Here is a 22638-nt window from a genome sequence, read left to right as displayed (position 1 = left end):
GTGATCGAAAGCCAATACACATTACTTCTCGCTCAAAATTAATAAATGGGAAAATAAGGATAAATGTGAGTCAGTGCTTGAATGTGGTCAAGTGATTTATGATCTTTGAACATTTATTCCTTTATCTCTGAAAGTAAGGTATGTGGAATGAACAATCTTCAAGGTATATTCAAGCTATGAACATGTTTTCTATTTGTTTCTCCTACTCTCTTTAAAGCAATTAATACAGAGATTTGTCTTGATTTAAATTATGGTATCACCCTGCCATCTAGTGGATAGTATATTTGTTTCACTTGTAAGAAAAAGAAACACTATTTTGACTGTATGAGATTGAGATGTTTATATGTTAAGACACGGCAGCATCTTAAATAATAGATATATTATTCTTTCCATAAACCCAAATTATAAAATGAAAATAGATTAATAGCTTTTTTTCAGTTTCAGTAATAAATGTAAACATTGAAAATACTGTGGTCACATTTGGAAGACTGATGCAAACTGTTATTTGTTTAAGAAAATCAGTGGTTTTCATAGAAAATGAAGCTCACAATATAATGTTAAATTTTTAAAAGGATAATAAACAATATAACTATATAATATGATACTTATTGTATACATTTTATATCCAGATACACACTGATAAATATATAACCTTATGGAGAGGGAAATCCACAAATACAACAAAGATTAAGCATATTTATATCTGGATTATTGCACAGCAGCTGACTTTTGTACATTTCTGTATTTTACAGGTATTTCAGGACATATCATCTGGTTCAACATTTTTAAAAGACCAATGGAGGGGCACCTGGGTGACTCAGTTGGTTAAGTGTTTGATCTCAGTGTTGTGAGTTCAAGCCCCACGTTGGGCTCCATGCTGAGCGTGGAACATACTTCAAAAAAAAAATTAAAAATAAATAAACAAATAACCAATATATTAAAGTTCATGATGAAATGACTCTCCAGTCTTCAGAAGAAATCATATATGACCAAAATATCACATGGGACATTACTTGATCTGATTGCTGTGTTTGTGCCCTCCAAGGCAATATCAGTGATATTCTCGAGGGTTGACATCCCTAAGGTCTTGGTGGCATATATGTAGGATAAGTTTGGTATTAGGATTCAGCTTTTTGGTCTCCCTTTCTCTCTGTCATCTCTGAGTTTATTTTTTAATAGATTAGAGGAAAAAATCATTCCCCTGAAATATTCACTATAATATACTGTAGAAGTCTTTTACTATTTTTTCAGGTTTGTTACTGTTTTTTTTTTTTAAGTTGAATTCTCAGCAGGAAGTTTCCTGGAGTCCTTTAATCACAGCAAAGAAGTGTCAGTAAATGAATAAGCCAAATTATTCTGCACTCAGGTGAGTTGATTCATTCTTATTTTATTTTCCTTTAGAAAGAAAATAATGTGTTCCAATAATTTTGCAGGAGACAAACACATGTGTAAATTTAACTGTCCTGAGACTTAGTTCAGCTAAGTAGAAATACTCAGTTCTTTATCTTTAACCACATTTATTATTATTCACTGACCTTTATCACTAGGGAGTATTTTTCAGTTTTTCTGGATCATGATATTATCTGTCTTTATAAACACAAATTAAATTTTAATAACAATAAGAATTATATGTTGTAATATATCATTTGTAATATGTATCATTCCTCAGAATAATTCTCAGAAGAAAAACAATTTTGAAGATAAAGCCCACATTTTATCATTTTATAGTTTTTAAATTGTCCCTTATAGTGCTAAGCACATAGTGGAGATGCAATGAGAAAACTTGACAGATGTCACTGGAAAGGAGGGAGAGAGTCTGCACAGCATGTTATGCTGTCCTTCAGCTGAACATGGTGGACACCTCCTAGAGCTAAATGGGGGACTGTGAACTTTGACCCCAAGTCTGTTGGTATAAATACAGAGTGCGGGGGATGGAGTGGAAAGCTACATGTGTGGAAAAGAGATGTGTGGGAAAAAAAAAAAGAAAAAAGAATGAGCTAAATATAAATCAGAAATTATCTTTTTTATTGTTTTTTAATTTGAGTATAGTTGACATACAATGTTACATTGGCTTAGTTTCAGGTGTACGAGAGAGTCAACATCTCTATATGTTATGCTGAGCTCACTACAAGCATAGCTACCATCTATCACCATACAACACTATCACAATATCACACATGGATGGAGCTAGAGTGTATTATGCTAAGTGGAGTAAGTCAGACCGAGAAAGACAAATACCATATGATGTCACTCATATGTGGAATCCAAAAAACAAAAACAAAACAAAACAAAGCAAATGAGAAACAAACAAAAAGCAGAATCAGACCTATAAATGCAGAGAACAAAGTGATAGTTGCCAGAGTGAAGGGCTGGGGTGTGGAAAAAAATGGGTGAGGGGAGTGGGAGATACAGACTTCCAGTTATATTTGTCTTTGATGGTGATGATGTTCCCCTCAATCTTGAGCTGCTCAGACTTTCTTGCCACAGCCATATGGAACTAATACAGATTTTGGAAGAAGTATGTTCCGTTATGGAATTTGTACTTAACGAGTTTTATATTATATTGAAAAATATTTTCAGGAAATGATGATAAATGTGGTGGAAGATTAAGTCACGAGTATCAGAGAACTCTTAAAAGAGCAATTGGAGAAGAAAAAGTGCAGGGGTGTGGGAATGATATCTTTATATATATATATGCTTTCCTGCATACTTTTAAGTGCAAAGGAGGATAAAATCATAACAACTGAGTGAAAACCACAGAGACTTTCATTTCAGCTCATAATAAGACGTAGAAGGTTCACAGAACTCTGTGTGGAATGGTTTTCCCTTCTATGCCTTGTGCTATTTTAGATTTCAGGAAGTGGTCAGAAAGTGGCTTTGAGAATAATTAATTGCATTGGCAGAAAAAGGCAGTTCAGTCAGTTTGGAGGAATATGGGATAACTTAAGAAAAGAATCCAGTGCTTCCTTTCTCCCCCCAAACGTCCTCATTTTATGCTAATTAAGGAAGTTTAAGTCCCTTGGGGTTTCACTGTTTCTACTTGTTTTGTAGGACTCAAGATGTGTCTCAGTGCATTGTGTGTGATGCTGATTTAATAGGCAAGCCTAAGTTTTTTAGCATTACTATAAGCTTTTACCTCAATACATGTATATTATATGCCTAGAATTCACTCATTCACATGCTCATATTTTATTTATTCAGTAAATGTTATTGAATACTCACTCTTGCTTTAATGTCCCAAATTTGCTTTCACAAATTTATTTTGATGTGGAACAGACAATGATAAAACGGTAAATGATTTAAAATTAAATAAGCAAAATACAAGTATGTTACAGATGTGGATAAAATTTGCATTTTTGAGGACTTACACTTTTTGATAATGGCATGAAGAGTATGACCATGGCCATGAGTAAAAGATCAAGTGGAAGTAAAATTATTGTAAGAGATCAAGAAATTAAGAGAAAAGGGCATTAGAAGGATTATCTTTATGTTTATGAAACCAGCTCAATGCCAAAAAGAAAAAAAAAATTCCCAACCAAATAACAACCACACTATATACTTCAGGAAGCAGTGGCCCATCTTTGGAGGTTTTGTGGTAGACTAATTGGAGCATGATGATAATGTGGTAGAAATATCTCCAGCATAATAAAAATAGTCTGTGCATATTATGATTAAGTCTGTTTCTTCACACATTTTGCTAAATACCTGATATTGCAATACACCAAGAAAGGATAATAGATTTTTACAATTTTAAGAACACAAAGATAAGTTAGGAAGCTTGAGGGTGTATCATGGGATATTTAGTATAAATCAGTAAGGTCTCTAATATTAAAAATTAGAATATATTATTTTAAATGGTGATTTTGAAGTTATGTAACTTGGAGTTTGGTACTTTAATTAGTTTTCTGTCTTTTAGTGGAAAATAAAACAAAAACAAGAAAAAGTGAAGTGTTGCAAAATCCTTTTAGAACAGGATGTTCTTTTATTTTGTAAATGCTCTTGCATATGCAGTTTATTTACACAAATATAATGCAAAATGCTTTTCAATAAACCTCAGGTTGTACTTTCATCCTGAAAGTTGACATTCTAACCTTGAAGCTAAACATATGTTAGGTAATATGCTAGTTCACTAATGGCTGTGTTAAGTGATGGTTATGGGCTATTTTTTTCTACCAGTGGATTTATATGCTACTCTTCCTTTAAAATTTTGGATGCAGTAGGCATAAGTGTGACTTTCTCTTCTCCAAGGCCTATGGCAGAACAGGTCAATATTTAACACTATTTTCTTTCTTTCTTAATATGTGGCCTAGAGAAGGAGGTACAGGAATGACATAGATGGACTTAAAATATCAGCACTATGACCTCTGTGGCTGGACCTAAAGAATACAGCTGGATCTATAGCCAAGATCAGGATAACTAACATATCCCCACTCTCCCAAACCCCTGCTGAAGGCAAGCATATAAGCATATCACGAACAATAAGTCTTAATGGTTGAATGTAAAAACATATAGAGTATAATGTTAAGTGTGCTTCTATATAAATCCATGTAGAAGCACATAAGCAAAAGTAAGAGACTAAAAAAAGAATATCATAGCAACTATAATTATGCTAGGGTCATTGGGATAGATAGGACTATAATTTTTTCATGATTCTAATAAGTTTAATGTCTATACAGGGGCAAATTATTATTATTATTATTATTTTATTTTACTTTTTAGAGAGAGGGAGTGCAAGCAGGGAGGGGCAGAGGGAGAGAGAGAATCTTAAGCATGCTCCACATCCAGCACAGAGCCCAATGTGGGGTCGATCTTATGACCCTGAGATCATGACCTGAGCTGAAACAAAGAGTTGGATGCTTAACTGACTGAGCCACCCCTGTGGCCCCTGGGCAAATTACTTTTTAAGAAGTAAAGATCAATATGTCAATGATTTAGAAGAAATTATAGTCCAAGTTGCAGAACAGGAAGTTCTCTCTAATTATTTTGTTTGTAGCTCATGACAACACATGCTGTCAGGATTCTCTGGGATCTGTGTCCCCAAGGTTAGGTACTTAGAATAAAACAAACACCATCATGGAGTATAGATTCCAGGTCTGTCTACTCCTGAAGGACATCTCTATACTCCCTCCAAAATTTCTTGATCATTCTTTATTGAATGATATTTTGTAAGAATCATCAACCCTCTGATCAAAGAACTAAAACATTTAAACAGAAATTTCAATTTTGAGACTTTATGCAGCTTATTCATACAAGCAAAGACGCCTTCAATAAAAATGCATCAGGAAAATCTGGCTTTTGGTGAGTTGATTAAACCTACATCAACATCATTCTGATGTGAGGGAAAATGGAATCCAGCACATTGTGGGCAGGAGCAACTTATGTGAGCTGAGTAACAGCAATATCTACTTGGTTTATGTTTATGTTTATGTTTATGTTTATATTCAACCAGCTGCATTCTGCTTGCATTATCCCCAGGACTATTGTCCTGAACTTGAAAATATGTCTCCAATTGCTAAGCTAAACACATTAGGGGGTCATAGAAGAAATGTTAAGCATAGGTGTTATCCTAAATAAGTGACATTCTTCAGGGAAAAAGCTAATGCACACACATACACGCATACCTGCACACACACACATGCACATACATGTAACAAATGTGTAGCATTGCACAGACATTGTGGTAATGTAAGTGGAAAGAACATAGAGTAAAAGAAAAGATATTTAGATTAACCAGCAGTTTTCTTGGAAGAAGAATGTGGTACCTCATAAAGTGGCAACACAATATGAAATAAGGGTAAAGATGCTATTTCAGAGGGATGAATGGTAGAAGATTAGAAGATACAAATGCTTGTTTTTGTACAATAAAGATTTAAAACCCTACTATGCTAACCCATCCCCCCACGAGGGCACATACTGAATGGAGCACTGGGTGTTATACGCAAACAATGAATCATGGAACATTACATCAAAAACTAATGATGTGATGTATGGTGACTAACATAACATGATAAAATTAAAAATAAAAATAAAAAAATAAAACCCTACTATGAATGAAGCAGTATTGTAGGGGCCGAAGGATGTGGTTATACAGTGCCTGGAGATATTGAAGACATCTAGGAAGAAGAGTTTTAATTTGATTCTTTTAGTATAAAATGCCCTAAAAAATGTTTACACTGTTGCATTCCAGGCCAAGTGAGAGTCAACAAAAATTAGTCTTACAGATTGGACTGCAGTTTGACAGCACAGTTGGAAATCTTATATCCAAAGGAGTGGATAGTGGATATAGTGGAAATGAAGAGGGAGGTATGCTTTGACTATTTCCCTCTTTCCAGCTTTCCTTGATTGCCTTTTTCACAGTCACAGATACGAGATGGCAGAAAAGTCAGAAAGAGTAGGCAGAGTTAGGAAAGCAAAGGCAAATTAAGATTATATGTTGATGGGTTACAAATAGACACAATTGGGAATCCCAGATTCAGTGAAAAATCTAAAATTAAAAGGAGTCCAGGACATACAATTCTTTTCCAAATATGCACTGCAAAAACATTTAAGAACTCAAAATTCATACTATTTCCATGGAGATTAATTAACAGCATTAGACAATTAAGATGGAAGGAAGCTGGTATTTGTGGACACCTTAACCAAGTGCAGGATTTGTTCCCAGATATTTTAAAGTCAGACCTCAGTTAAGACGTTTACACTAAACATTAAATGAGCTAGCATAGTATTATTACCTACATTATGTAGATGATAGAATTGAGGCCCATAAAATGAAACCATTTGCAAAAGCTGCTTATGTGGTACGTGATGTAGGTTGAATCTGAACTAATGGGATTTGTTTCCTAAACCCCTGTTCTTTATAAAATAGCAGGATGTGAGCCTGCCTTTTCTCCACTCATTCAAGTTAGACCCTTCTTCTGAATGAGAAGAACAAAGAAGGTTGATAGTAGAGTTTTATAAGAAAAGTTTCTGATGAGAAATGCTAAGTGGGGGGGTGTCTGGGTGGCTCGGTCAGTTGGGCAACAGCCTTCAGCTCAGGTCATGATTGTCTGATCCTGGGATCGAGCCCTGTGTCCGCCTCCTTGCTCAGCAGGGAGTCTACTTCTCCCTCTGCCTCTGCCCCTCTCCCAGCTCATGCTCGTGCACTCTCTCTCTCAAATAAATAAACAAAATCTTAAAAAAAAAGAAAAGGTAAGTGGGATATTTTATTTTCCTTTTTCTGTGCTGTGAACAAGGATATAGTTTCTTTATTCAACCCCAGTCATACTCCCAGATACCAAGCTAAGTTAGTTAAAAGCAATACCCAAATTGCTTTGGTAAAATCATCACCATAACACCATAAAATCAACATATAACATTATCCATTTCCATTTTTCCATTCTTCACATAACACCATAACATTATCTTAACAATTATTATCTTCTTTATGTATTTTTGTACCTGTATACTTTGTGAACTAACAAATATATATATTTGTGAGATATATATATATATATATATCACATAAACAATGTGAGACTGAGCCTCGAAAGGATTGTGGTTTGGATGAAGAAGTCTCACATTCATTGTAAGTGACCTTGCATTCTTTTAGGTCGTTAAGAAATCCTGTGATTCTTTCATTTAAAGTTTATGTGGGGTACATGTGAATACAACATGTGCACTCTTCAGAAGTGAAGGTGAAAGAATATTTACCAAAATTTTAACAAATAGCCCCAATAGTAACATGAATGGTATGGGCACTGGTGATTGGTAATATGAACGGAACATGAAGGCATTCTGGGCAGACAGAGTGGCCTGAGGAAAGGCAAAAAGTAATGTTGTCTTTAGCAATTCAGTTAGACTGAAAGGCCATGCAAACAGTGAAGAGAAGAAAGGAGTCAACAGTGCATGAAATTTAATAATAAATGCACAACCCTCAACTCTGAACATTCCAAGTGCACATTCCATGTATGGGATTTGTTGCTTACTGGTAAATCCTGGACAAAGCTTGGCAGGGCATTAAATTGACCTAACACAGTTCAAATATTTGACTACAGGACTCCGGCATTATTATTAGATATATAGCAAGTGAAAGCAGATTGCCGAGTTCATTGCCTTTTGGCATGACAAGATATCCCTGAAAAGATCAGTTTAGTTCTTTGCTTCAATATTGCCTCAGAGGGGTCAATGCTATACCCAGAATATTGAATAGGTCCTCCGGAATATTTAGAAATCAGTGTGAGGATGAAAATGGAAAAACAAAACACAACAAAACAAAAGACCAACACTAAAAATGTTACCCAGAGAGTAAAAGAACAAAAGATCTATTTTAATATCTTCAAATATTTGAAAGTCTCTTTATATAGAGGGTTAGCTTTAATTTCTGTGAATTCCAGAGAGTGAGAGAGACAGAGCCATTTGGACCTTGAAAGCACCAGAAAATACAATAGGAAGAATACTACTCATGATAAATTTTCAAACACAGAATTGACTACTTTGGTAAGTTCTACTGACAGACTTTGAAGAGAGACCATTAGATGTGAGGACAGGAGCTTTAATATAAGAAAGGAGCAGGGGAAGTATTACTAAAGAAGACTGCCCAAAAGACACATGAAAATACTTAGGAATTCTCTGCCTTTCAACTGTACCAAGTCTTGTCTTAATCTTGGTTTAGAGTCCCTACAAAGATGATGTAATGATTTCCTCTAACATTCTGGCAGTAATAGCAGATTGTATCTCAGAATTCTTAACGTGCATGAACGTGACCCAATAAAAGCTATCTAAGTTCCTGAATTTAGAGAAGCCTTCTTTTTTTTTTTTTTTATCAATACATATAACTAAATACATGAAGTTCACAACAGGTCAACCCAGTCTTCTATGTAGTGGAAAATGTGGTCACATAACGGATGCACTGTTCCTGGATTAATGGTAGCTTTAATGATAAGCTGTTGCTTGTAACAGACAAAGCTAACAGTCGTGTGAGTTCACGGATGTGTTCAAGATGACAGAAGCATATTTACTGTGTCTCCACCTCAACTTCTAGATTTAATCATGTGAAGTTTTTTTTAATTTAATCATGTGAAATTTGTATTATTTAAACTTTAAACTTAACAATATAAACAAACTATTTATATTTTTTAATCTAACACACTTTTTCCATTCTTCATGGATGACCACACATAGACTTGCTGCATCAGAAAATCAGAAAAAGGTTTTTGGTTGTGGTAGTAAGGGATATTTCTTTTTCACATTTTTTCCATTTTAATACAATATGCACTACAGATTGCATAACCAACAGATGATACTTGATGTGAAACTTTCAAGACTATTTTCAAAACACTCCCTCAGAAAACAGTTTTAAATCATTGAGTATTTGAGCCTTAAAAATGATGATATGGTGGGGATGTAATTGACAGAACATAGCTATCAGTGGAATTTTTGACCAGACCACTTAGCCTCTTAAGTAGACATTTTATGCACCCCCAATAATGGGATGCACCTAGAATGGGTAAACATTCAATGTATCAATACAGATTTGTGACTGTCTGATGATAAAATTTCTCCCAAAGAAATTTACTATTGTGTTTTTTTTTTATGTATTAAAAGTGTTTAATCTTCCCAAAGCCACTTCTGCATGGTCATTTGACTACTAAGATATGCTCAGTATATTTTCTGATTTTGCTCTATGTCTCCTTTGTTCTCATATAATTCTATTTTATCATGGGGGCATTCAATGCTCTAAGGATCATATATATTTGCAGATCTTTTATTGTACATACTACTGATAAGTCCTATTTTTTTTTCTTATTTTCCAGATGAGGAAACTAAAGTACTGAAGGATACAGCTAATTGCACATAATAAAAAAGTCAGTAAATTGTCAAGTAAGACTCCAAAGTGAAGCAGAACACTCATGAGTACCCGCTGACTGCATTACCTTCACTGGCTTACACTGACCTGTCCTGATTTCCTTTTACTCTTCCTTCTCAAATTCTGCTGCTCAATTCTCTTTTCTTCTCCTTTATTTATTTTTTAACATCAAGAGCCATGTCACTGGGTGACGGAAATCAGAGCTCTGTGACCACGTTCATCCTCCTGGGTTTCTCGGAATACCCACACCTCCAGACACCCCTCTTCCTGGTGTTCTTGACCATCTACACAGTCACTCTGGTGGGGAACCTGGGCATAATTGTGGTCATAAAGATCAATCCCAAACTCCACACGCCCATGTACTTTTTCCTCAGCCATCTATCCTTTTTGGATATTTGTTATTCCAGTGTCTTTACACCTAAACTGATAGAAATCTTGGTCACGGAAGACAGAACTATCTCCTTCAAAGGATGCATGGTGCAGTTTTTCTTTGTTTGTGCATTTGTGATTACAGAAATGTTCATGTTAGCAGTTATGGCCTATGACCGGTTTGTGGCTGTTTGTAACCCTCTGCTCTACACAGTTGCTATGTCTCAGAAACTCTGTGCCCTCTTGGTAGCTGGAACCTATGCTTGGGGTGGAATATGTTCCTTGACACTCACATATTCTCTTTTGGAACTATCCTACTGTGGTTCCAACATTATAAATCACTTTGGCTGTGAGTATTCTGCCATCCTCTCTTTATCCTGTTCTGACCCCTACTTCAGTCAGATGATGTGTTTGGCCATTTCTACATTCAATGAGGCTTGTAGCCTGCTGATTATCCTGGCCTCCTATATATTTATAGTTGTCACCATTGTCAAGATGCCTTCTACTGGTGGACTCCAGAAAGCCTTCTCCACCTGTGCCTCCCACCTGACTGCCATCACCATTTTCCACGGGATCATCCTTCTTCTCTACTGTGTGCCCAACTCCAAAAGCTCGTGGCTCCTGGTCAAAGTGGCTACTGTGTTTTTTACTGTCATGATCCCCATGTTGAACCCCCTTATTTACAGCTTGAGGAACAAGGATGTGAAAGACACAGCCAGGAAGTTAATCCATACCAATCTGCTTTCTCACTCAATGTAATTTTGATTTTTACATACACGCACACACACACACACCCAAATACTTTTTATACATTGCATTGATTTTGTGTATTTATTAATTATTTATTCTGGGATAAATTTATAATTTATTTATTTTATTAATTTTTTCTTCAAATAATTAGAAAAAATTTATTCAGAAAATTAGTTAATTTATATACATCTGTGATTATTAAGTCTCACTGTACTTTAAGAAATCACTTGCAGGGATGCCGGAGTGGCTCAGTTGGGTAAGCGTCTGCCTTCGGCTCAGGTCATGATCCCAGGGTCCTGGGATCGAGTTCTGCATCGGGCTCCTTGCTTGGTGGGGTGCCTGCTTCTCCCTTAGCCTCTGGCACTGCCATTCCCCCTGCTCGTGTTCTCTTTCTCTCTCTGACAAATAAATAAGTAAAATCTAAAAAAAAAGAAAGAAAGAAAGAAATCATTTGCAGGTTAAAAGAAAAGAAAGAAAGGAAATTCTGCTCAAGTTCCACTCCCAGAGTGTAGTATGCTAAATAATGGTCCTCTAAGGAATTCCTCAACCCAACTCCCAGAATCTGTAAATACGTTGTCCTTCCATGTTCCCTTTCTTCCCTTTCTCCTTATTCTTCCCTTCCTCTCTTTCAAATCATGAAATATGACAAACATATAGAGAAGTAATTTTGACTAATTTCTCTGTGCACTACCTTTTCCAAGAAAGTAAAGACAAAACATTATCAGCACTTTTCAAAATACCCATGAGCACTTTCTAATCACTGTCTCTCCAGCACCACTAGGAGCAAACTCCATTGTGGAGTTTGTGGTGTTCAGAACTCTTTCTGTTTAGCTACAACTCCTAAGAACTGGTTATGAGAGCATAAATGCTAACCTTGCCTCCTTTTGAAATTCATGTAAGTGAAATCTTAGAGTATATATTCCATTTTATCAGACTTCTTTGGCTCAACATTTGTTTTAAATGGATGTTGAAGTTATTAGCTGTAACAGTAGTTCATTTTCATTGGTGAAGAATGTTCCATAAAATAAATATGCTGTAGTTGGTTTATTTATACTATTAATGAACTTCTGGTCATTTCCTTTCTTGGCCTTTATGAAAATGCTGCTAGAACATTTTGCACAGACATCTCCTGCCCTGCACATAAGCAAGCACTCACTCTGTGGGATGTGTCTTATGTCTGAAAGTTCTGGATCACAGGGAGCTGGTTTCTTCTCTTTTTTCAGATGCCATCAAACCATATTCCAAAGTTGATGTATTAATTTAAATTCCCCCTATATTGTGTGTGATTTCTAATTACTGCCCATTCTTGCCAACATTTAATATCATCACACTAAATATGTTAATATCTTCAACGTTAGTAGGTGAGTAGTGGTATCTCACTTAGGTTATGTTTTAAATTCCTCTTAGTATCAATGTAGTTAAATTTCTTCTTTTTTTTTTTTTTAAGATTTATTTATTTATTTATTTGAGAGAGAGAGTAGGAGGAGCGGAGGAGGGAGAGAATCTTCCAGCAAACTCTCCACTGAGTGCAGAGGTGACACAGGGCTCATTCTCAAGACCCATAAGATCATGACCTGAGCAGAAATCAAGAGTCCAATGCTTTAAGGAGGGCATGTGTGGTGATGAGCACTGGGTGTTACATGCAACTAATGAATCGTTGAACACTACATCAAAAACTAATGATGTAATGTATGGTGATTAACATAATGATAAAAAATCAGAAAAAAAAAAACTAATGATGTACTATATGCTGGCTAATTCAACATAAAAAAAAAAAAGAGTCCAACCCTTAACTGACTGAGTCACCCAGGCACACCTTGAATTTCTTTTAATATGGTTATTAGTAGTCCTTTGGCTCTTTTTCCTTTGTGAGATGCCTATTTAGATTTTTTGCCCACTTTTCTATTAGGTTGTTTGTCTTTTGTCATAAACATGTAGTTCATTTTACATTTTAAATAAAAGCCCTTTGTTTGATAAAAGTACCATGACTATTTTCTCCTAGACCTTGGCTGTCTATCCATTCTCTCCATGATGTATTTAGATGCACAGATTTCCTAATGTTTACTAAAGCAGGGTTTATCAGATTTCCTTTACAGTGATGTGCTTCTAATGTCCTATTCAGGATATATTTATATCCCCTAAATGAACAAAAATATTCCCATTTTTATGTGCTAAGTTGTCCCAGATTTCATACATTATTATGTCTTTGATATTATATTCTATTTTCTCTTGGATTCTAGATTTTGTTTTATTCCTTTTACACTGATTTTTAAATTTATTCTAAGATCAACCGAATTAAATTTTGGTGTGATATGAAAATTGGTTGATTTTATATTTTAACCTATGGATGTATATTTTACCAGTAATATTTATTGCAAAATCACTCCATTAGCACTGGCCTATAGTGCCAGGTTTTTCATACAGTAAATGTCGCTATATGTATAGCATACAAACTTTCTATATGCTTCTCTCTGTTTCATAGTCAGAACTATACATAACTAATAAGAGATGGTATCCTGTAAAGCCACTCCTGAAAAGTTATTCTTTCTTACAGAATAATTGAGATATCTTTTGATCCTTATCTTTCCAAACAAATTTTAGAATCATTCTTGTTTGCCTTTAATATAGAATTATAGCAAAAGTATAGATCTATTTGGAAAGAAATGACACATTTGCATCCTTAAGTCCTCCAAATCATGAGCATGCTATATCTTTCTGTTTGTTTAGATTTACTTCAAGTTTTGCAATAGACATTATACCACATTGTTTTTTGTAAAGTTCTTGCATATATTTTGTGAAATTAATCCCTGAGTGTGTGATCTTTTTCATACTATTTTAAATTTTATTTGTAAGATGTGTGTTATTTTTAAATCAGAATCTAATTTATAGTTATATTGATTTTATTTTGGGACACTCCACTAAAAAATTCTCTGATTAAATATATTCCGATTTTGCTGTTTCCAATATTATTCCTTTTAATTGCTTTTTTTTTGTTTGTTTTGTCTAACTACCTAAGAACTTCAGTGCAATTTTGAATAAACATAGTAAAAGTAGGTATCATTGATTTCTTCACCTCACAAGGAAAACATTTAATATTTTATATTTAAAATGGTGTTTTCTAGGGCCACTTGGGTGGCTCGGTCAGTTAAGCATCTGCCTTTGGCTCAGGTCATGATCCTGGGGACCTGGGATGGAGTCCTGCATTAGGTTCCCTGCTCAGCAGGGAGTCTACTTCTTCCTTTCCCTCTGCCCCACTTCCCCTCTCTTGCACTTTCTCTCTCAAATACATAAATAAATAAATAAAATCTTAAAAAAATAAATAGAATTGTGTTTTCTATAGGTTTTTTGTGCATTCCTCCTTTTTCCAGATTAACAAAGTTATCTGCTTTATTTGTTTGTGTTTTTGTGACGTTTTGGTTTTTGGAGAGTAGATGTGGAATTTTGTTAAGCTGTTTTTTCTTCATCTGAGTTCCTTTAATATTTTCATATAGCAACTTATATTTTTTGGATTTTCCAATGTTAAATCAAGTGTTTTTTGTCCTGAGAACATGAATTTAAATATTATATAATAAATTATTCTTTCTATTAGTTGATTAGTTTGTGTCCATAATTTCACATTGCTGGTGAGTGTAGAAATTGGCAGAATTACTTTAGAGAGCAATTTGGTAATACTATCCTAAGAAAATATACATAGCAATACTGACAATTTTTCCTAGAGATGCTTTAAAAAACAAAGGAAAGAGATATACAATTGGATATTTTTGAAGTATTATTTATAATAGCAAAAGACTGAAGAATCTGAAATACCCATTAATATGTGTTTGGCTTATAAATTATTTTTTTAAAAAGAACATACCATGTAGCCATTAAAAATGTTAAGTCATTTTTATATATACTCATATTGACAAAGTAAAGTGTTCCAGAAAAATTGAGCAAGAACCACAGAGTAGTTTTAATTTAACATCATTTATGTAAGGAGTGCATATCTCTGTATATATGAACATATAAATGTATTATTATTTCTTGATGATTCAAAACAAACAAATAAACAAAAATAGGTGGCAGGTGGAAAACCTGATGGGATGACAGGCAGAAGGAAGGGAGGGAGATTTCTTTTTAACCTATCTTCGGAATCACATTAAGTAAATGTATTACCTAATGAAAGATCATTACAATTGATTTATCATAAGTGGTTTTAGTATAGAAATTGATGATTAAAAAATGTTGGCATCATCTCTCAATTTTAGAATCAACAAGGTATCTGCTTCTACCTTTCTCTTTTTTGTAGATTGAGTGGTACAGATATAAATACACATTATACAGATAATAGATATAAATATATATTAATATAATTGTGTTTTGAGTATTTCAATATTTACATATTTAATCTATGTATTTCAGATTGTAAATATATTACAAGTATCAGTATATGACTTTGAGAGCCAGATTATATTGAACTTGTAAAAAAATGAACTAAAATTTCATTGAGATTCATCTTCACTCTTTTATTCCATAATTTTAGAAGAAGTGTTATTGCCTTCTCTGAACGGTAATATGATGTATCACTTTTGCTCCAATAGTTATTTTAACCATTTCTGGCAATGTTCATATTTTACACTCTTAGCTTGTTTCATGAAATTATAAACTTTTGATCTGTTTTCAGGTTCTGGTTATTTTGTTGCTTATAATTAGGTTAGACTTTCAGAAATTTTCCATTGTGCTATATTGTGTGAAGAGTTACAGGGGGTTTCAAATACTACAGAGAGTTAATGGTCTGGGGATTGGTCCAATTCCTACTTCTAATTAGCAACACAGGCTTGGAGTACTTACAACAATTCCCAGATTGTTAATCTCCAGAATGCAATTATCTTTATTAAAATCACATTCTATGACAAGGTAGACACTAGAATCTCATGCTAATTCCATTTTTATTTCAAGAAACAATTGAGATAATATGTATAGTATTGCTTTGCAAGTTGTAATTGTAGTTTGCAAATATAAGTGGCTTAAACTATACTATGAGATAGTTATTTTCTTCTTTTCATTTCACAAATATTGAATATATAACTAAGACAGACACTAACGAAATAAAATACAGTGGGGGTTGACAATGGTTAGGGAGATACACAAGGAAAGCAATCAAATTAAAACACAACCTTAAGATAATTGCTATAATGAAATACTTCCGTAGTCTGTTGTGATTTTGTAGTATCTCTTTACATGAAGGGCTGGAATTTGAATCCTGATTCTTCTTTAAAAAAAAAAAAGATTTTTTTTTTATTTATTCATTCGAGACAAAGAGATACAGAGAGAGAGAGAACATGAGCAGGGGCAGAAGCAGACCGAGGGGGAGAAGCAGGCCCCCCGCTGAGCAGGGAGCCCGATGTGGGGCTGGATCCCAGGACGCTGGGATCATGACCTGAGCCGAAGGCAGACGCTTAACCATCTGAGCCACCCAGGTGCCCCAAATCCTGATTCTTCTACATACCAGTTTTGTGACCTAGAAAATTCGATTTTTTATGTTTAGTTTACTTCTTTGTTAAACATATTCATTATTAGAGGGGCGCCTGGGTGGCTCAGTCGTTAGGCGTCTGCCTTCGGCTCAGGTCATGATCCCAGGGTCCTGGGATCGAGCCCCACGTCGGGCTCCCTGCTCGGCGGGAGGCCTGCTTCTCCCTCTCCCACTCCCCCTGCTTGTGTTCCCTCTCTCGCTGTGTCTCTCTCTGTCAAATAAATAAAATAAAATCTTTAAAAAAACAAAACAAAACAAAAAACATATTCATTATTAGAAAATAGTACGTAGGTTTGAAATCACTGAATAAATTCCATTTTGTTAGTAATTAAGAGTTTGAAAATGTTAATTACTACCCCTTACACCTCCCACCTCCTGATCCCACACCCACAGCCACAGACACTAAAAACAAAGTGGCAAACAGCATAGCAAAATGATTCAAAGTGGAGGCAAATGTGGATGTTGAGAGGTTACTTGTTACATTTATACTATTTCAGGTGATTGTGTCTTGAAAGCAATGGTTGTGATGGTGGAGAGTCAATGAAATGGGCCTATTAATGTGAATGTTGACATTTTAAAAATTAGTTTTAAAATTTTTAATAACTTCCACTCTACAAAATAAATTGTAAAGATATTTAAGAGTTTCCATACAGTCCTTCCTCAATTATCCACATTGTTAACATCATATACAATTACCATGATGCATTTGTCAAATCTTCTACAGAACATAGGAAACAATAAATAACAAAAAGGCAACCTATAGAATGCTAGAAAATATTTGCAAACCATATATCTGATAATGGATTAATCTCCAATACTTACACTAAGGAACTCATACAACTCAATAGCAAAAACAAATAAGTTAACAAACAAAAAATGAAAACAAAAACAAGCAAACAAACAAACAAACAAAAAAAACAACTAGAAACCCAATTAGAAAGTTGGCTAAGAACTTAATTTATATATTCCTTCTAACATATACAAGCAGCCAATAGGTGTGCAAAAAAAAAAAATGCTTGATGTCACTTAATCATCAGGGAAATGCAAATCAAAACACTAAGATTCACCTAAAACATATAGGTATGTGTGTGTGTGTGTGTGTGTGTGTGTGTGTGTATGGCAAGTGTTGATGAGGATATGAAGAAATAAGAACTCTTATACACTGTTGATGGGAATGCAAAATGGTGCAGTTGGTATGGAAAACAGTATAGAGGTTCTTCACAAAATTAAAAATTTACGAATATGTGATCCAATAATCCTACTTCTCGATATTTATCCGAAAGAATTGAACTCAAGATTTCAAAAATATATTAGCATTGGCATGTCCATTGCAGAACCAGTCACAATAGTCAAGATGCAGAAACAGCCTAAATGCCCATGGACAGATCAATGGATAAAGAAAATGTGGTATACACAACGGGATACAATTCAGCCTTAAAAATAAAGGAAATAAAGGAAATTTCCGCAATATGTGACCAAAAGGATGAACTCTAAGGACATTATGTAAGTGAAATAAGTGAGTCACAGAAAATAAATTCCACTTATATGAGGTATATAAAACAACCAAATTCTTGGCATCAGAGAGTGGAATGATAGTTGTTAGGGACTGGGGGAAGGGGAGAAGGGGAGTTACAAATCAGTGGCTATAAAGTTACAGATGAGGAAGTGCTAGAGATCAGCTGTACAAAATTGTATTTGTAGTCAACAATACTGTATTCTACACTTAAAAATCTCTTAGGAAGGTAGATGTCACATTAAGTGTTATTACCATGATAAAATGAAAAATTTGAAAAGAAGCTTTAGTACATTACAGGACGGCCTGGGTGGCTCAGTTGGTTGAGCTTCCGACTCTTGATTTTAGCTCAGGTCATGATCACAAGGTAGTGAGATTGAACCTGAGTCAGGCTCCACACTCAGTGTTGAGTCTGCTTGAGATTCTCTCTCCCTCTCCCTTTGCTTCTCCACCCGCAGGTGCACGCTTGTTCTCTCTCTCTCTCAATCAATCAATAAAATCTTCTTTTTAAAAAGAAGCATTAGTACATTATGATCACTAAAATCTAAACTTTATATAACAGAAGTGAAACCTTTCTCATCACATCATATCAGGGAGTAAATGATATCCTCATTATATCACAGATGATGGTCACCTTCATCCTTTTGCTTAAGGTAGTGTTGACCAAGTATTCCACACTAATGTGGAATTTGAAACACGGTTGAGTTAATAACAGCTACATTTCTGGAGCACTGGGTGTTATACACAAACAATGAATCATGGAACACTACATCAAAAACTAATGATGTAATGTATGGTGATTAACATAACATAATAAAAAAATTAAAAAAAACCCAGCTATTTCTGGATTGTTCTTCTCTTTTCTTATTTCGAACTCAACAGTTCATGTGTTCTTCAGTTAATACATATTATTTCAGGTGCTCCTGTGTGGCTCAGTTAGTTAAGACTCTGCCTTTGGCTCAGGTCATGGTCCCAAGGTCTTGGGATGTAGCCCTTCATTGGGCTCCCTGCTCATCAGGGAGTCTGCCCCTGCCTCTCCCTCTGCCTCTCCTCTCATTCTCTCTCTCATGCTCTCTCTCTCTCAAATAAATAAATAAAATATTTTAAAAATAAAAAATACATATTATTTCAATAATTCAATATCTAGAAGCAATTAGTGGAATAGATGTAGTGATGTAATTATCCCTAGATCTTTCAAAGGAAACGCATATGCAACAATGACACAAGAGACAGTGTTTCAACCGATTCTATGAGGAACACTCCAATTATAATTCTCTGTAGTCTCTATCTTCATAGTCATGGAGGCAGATATAAGACCCAGAGTTTGGCAGCGTTCAGATTGTGGATTCAACTTTCAAGTTTTTCCTTTGTATTTCTTGAGATTTTTTATATCCTGGAAATAAAGTGCCATTTTACTGGCATACCTATTGAAATTTACTGCTACTTTATTTCAAACCTCAAGCCTGTTGCTATTTTTTTAAAAAATTTTTTTATTGTTATGTTAATCCCCATACATTACATCATTAGTTTTAGATGTAGTGTTCCATGATTCATTGTTTGTGCATAACACCCAGTAAGCCTGTTGCTATTTTTAAAGAATGTTTTATTACTAAGAAGAAAAATGCCCGAGATTCATTAATCATAAGAAGAAATTCTCAGTAAATTAAATAAGAAATTCTGGTTTCAGCTCAGTTCATTTCTCTTTTGGTAGCTTTCAATTTAGGTGGGAAACATGGAGCTCCAGTTCATATAGATTATTCCAAAATTTTTTTTTTACCTTTTTGAGGTCAGAGATATTTTAATTTTCACTCACGAGGCATGAAGTGTTTCTGAGAACTAAATTCTGTATTACAGAAACTGGTAACAGTGAGCAATGGGGAAGTCACAGAAAATGATGGGGGTATTTGTTAATTTTATAATCCTGTAGGCCTAGTCTCAGTCTGAATACAAACTTAATCCTAATCCATTGATTTTCACCAAAATCATTTGAAATTGGTAGGGTCGGGATACCAAGTCCTTTTCTGAGTATCTTTTTGTTATTGACATCATAAATGTGCCACTAAGCCAGAACAGTAATGACAATCTCCCTAATAAGCCAGGGTTTTGCTAATAGGTTCAAATGTTGAAGGGAACTCATTTATTAAAATATCCCGAACAATAACGTATGTTTACAATGTATCTGTCTGGCCCCACTTGCTGTTGGAAAGAATATGCTGATGATGGATGCTCTAGGTGTAGGGTTGCTTGTGGTATGTGTAAATGTAGGCAATCATGTTGAATCTGAGACTGGTTCCAGGCAAAGCTCGGAAGATGGAACAGATAACTCATCTAATTCTGTTGCAGCCTCATGTCTAAATCTTGAGACTATTCATTTTATGTGCCTACTCCTCTTACTTCCTGATCTTCCCCAAGTTTGTTTCATCATCGGAGAGGGCTTACTTCTATTGGTCCAGAAAATGTGTAATTTTCATTGTATCAAAGAACATATTTTGTATGGAGTTATTGTTAGTGAATATGAGATACTTCTGTTCTTCTATGTATATAGTATTTAGTTATATATTTATAAATTTATAATATATAACAGAATGAATGACCTAAGACACATTAATAGCTAATGAAATGTTAATCAAATTTAATTAATAAAATAATATATGTCGAGCTAAATGTCATTAAAAGACCTACAAAACTACCCCTGGAGGTAGTACACCCTTAGTGGAAGTTTTGATAGAAGCCAGATGATTATTTCATGCATAAGAGTCTGTAATGGATTCTCAAGCATTAGGTGGATGGCACAGACTAGACACATTTTAAGGTTTATTTCAAGTCATAAATTCCAGGGGTATTTAATTCTGTATAATGCCTAGAAAACATTGAATATATAAAAAACAATTAATACTAAGATTTATGTGGCACCATTTGCAATGCCAGGTGATCTTCATCTTTAGTATAATTCTTAGAACCATAACAAAATACTCTGTGCTTCTTTTCTGTCTCTCTTGCTCCTGTTTTGTACAATTCCTTTTGTGTTCTAAATTTATATTTCAATTCAAGAGTAATAATACTAACAGGGGCTAAATTTTAAACAACAGAATGATTAATATATATATTTTATATACCAGTGGTTCCCATAATTTAGCAGGCATCAAAATCACCTGGAGAACTGGTTAAGTCAAGAATTGTGAGCCCCATCCTAGAGTTTCTGATTCAGAAAGTTGGTGATGGGGTTAGAGAATTTGCATCCCTAACAACTTCTCAGGCACTCATGCTGTTGCTGGTTTGCGGACCATACTTTGAGAGTCACTGTTCTATGTTAACTTCACAGCAGCCTATGAAGCCTCTTTCTTCTCTGTTTCTCTTTTCCATTCAGTTCTACATTTCAGAACTAACTTTGGTTCTTATGACGTTATCTGAAGGAAATTAAAGTATCATACCCACTTTTATTCTCTTGGCTTTTTCAGGATATCCAGCACTCCAGTTCCACTCTTCCTGGTTTTCTCGTCTATCTATCTGGTCACTACTGTAGGAAATGTGGCCATGATAATAATCATCAAGATCAATCCAAAACTTCACATGATCATGTACTTTTTCCTTAGTCACTTGTCCTTTGTAGATTTCTGTTTTTCCACTGTAGTTACACCTAAACTGTTGAAGAACTTGATTGTGGAAGACAGAACCATCTCCCTCTCCAGTTGCCTTATGCAGTTTTGCTTTGCTTGCATATTTGGAGTAACAGAAACTTTTATGTTAGCAGCGAAGGCCTACGACCGTTTTGTGGCAGTTAGTAACCCCTTGCTCTAGACCACAGCTATGTCTCAGAAGCTTTGAGCTTTCCTGCTGGCTGGGTCTTACTCACGGGGCATAGTGTGTTCTCTGACATTCATATGTTTTCTTCTTGCTTTATCCTATTGTGAGTTTAGCATCATAAATAATTTTATCTATGACCACTATGTAATTGTTTCTGTCTCCTGTTCGGACCCCTATATCAGCCAGATGCTTCGTTTTATTATTGCCATATTCAATGAGGTGAGCAGCCTGATGATTATTCTGATGTCCTATATACTCATTTTTATCACTGTTAGGAGGATGCCTTCTGCGAGTGGGCGCCGGAAAACATTCTCCACCTGTGTCTCCCACCTGACAGCCATCACCATCTTCCACGGGACCGTCTTTTTCCTTTACTGTATCCTTAATCCTAAAATGTCTTGGCTCATAGTTGAGGTGTCATCTGTGTTTTACACAGTGGTGATTCCCATGCTGAGCCCCTTGAGCTACAGCCTTAGGAACAAAGATGTGAAAGACACATTCAGAAGATTAGTTGTCGCAAAATTGCTTTGTCACTCAATATAATATTGTTAGATTATTTAATTTCTGAAAAAAAAACTGATTTACTAGGCTAGAGATTGTTCATCTCTTATAGTGCAGGTGATGATTCAAATCATTTTCAACAGGCTATTAGTTAATATATTTATGGCAGTACATTTTAAGATTATTGATTTTTCTGTACACTAATTTTAGTGAAATATCTCCAGACATGTAAACCAAAATTAAAAAAAATAAAATTATTTGATTGTATTATGTAATATTTGTAAGTTATTTTAAAATATTTTATCACTTAGTGTAATTTTATATGTATGTTTCCAAAATAAAACT

The 22638-nt window shown here is 34.7% G+C and overlaps 1 protein-coding gene and 1 pseudogene across 1 annotated transcript; both read left to right on the top strand.

Annotated features, from left to right (window-relative positions):
• Window positions 1–9867: 9867 nt before the first annotated feature.
• LOC102727965 (olfactory receptor 1165-like) lies at window positions 9868–10972 on the top strand. Its single transcript, XM_006728601.2, has one exon. The coding sequence runs from the start codon at window positions 10022–10024 to the stop codon at window positions 10970–10972; it is 951 nt and encodes a 316-aa protein (XP_006728664.2). The 5' UTR covers window positions 9868–10021.
• Window positions 10973–21385: 10413 nt separating this feature from the next.
• Window positions 21386–22335, top strand: LOC102727664 (olfactory receptor 5D13-like; annotated as a pseudogene).
• The last annotated feature ends 303 nt before the right edge of the window (window positions 22336–22638 follow it).

Source organism: Leptonychotes weddellii, chromosome 11 (assembly GCF_054177405.1).
Source record: "Leptonychotes weddellii isolate Sample4059 chromosome 11, ASM5417740v2, whole genome shotgun sequence".
Lineage (NCBI taxonomy): Eukaryota > Metazoa > Chordata > Mammalia > Carnivora > Phocidae > Leptonychotes > Leptonychotes weddellii.
The sequence above is the reverse complement of the archived record's forward strand: the minus strand, read 5'-3'. Positions and strand labels throughout refer to the sequence as shown.

Bases quoted from the DNA above. Each gene is read 5' to 3' on its own strand.
- LOC102727965 (XM_006728601.2), top strand. From the start codon at position 10,022: ATGTCACTGGGTGACGGAAATCAGAGCTCTGTGACCACGTTCATCCTC.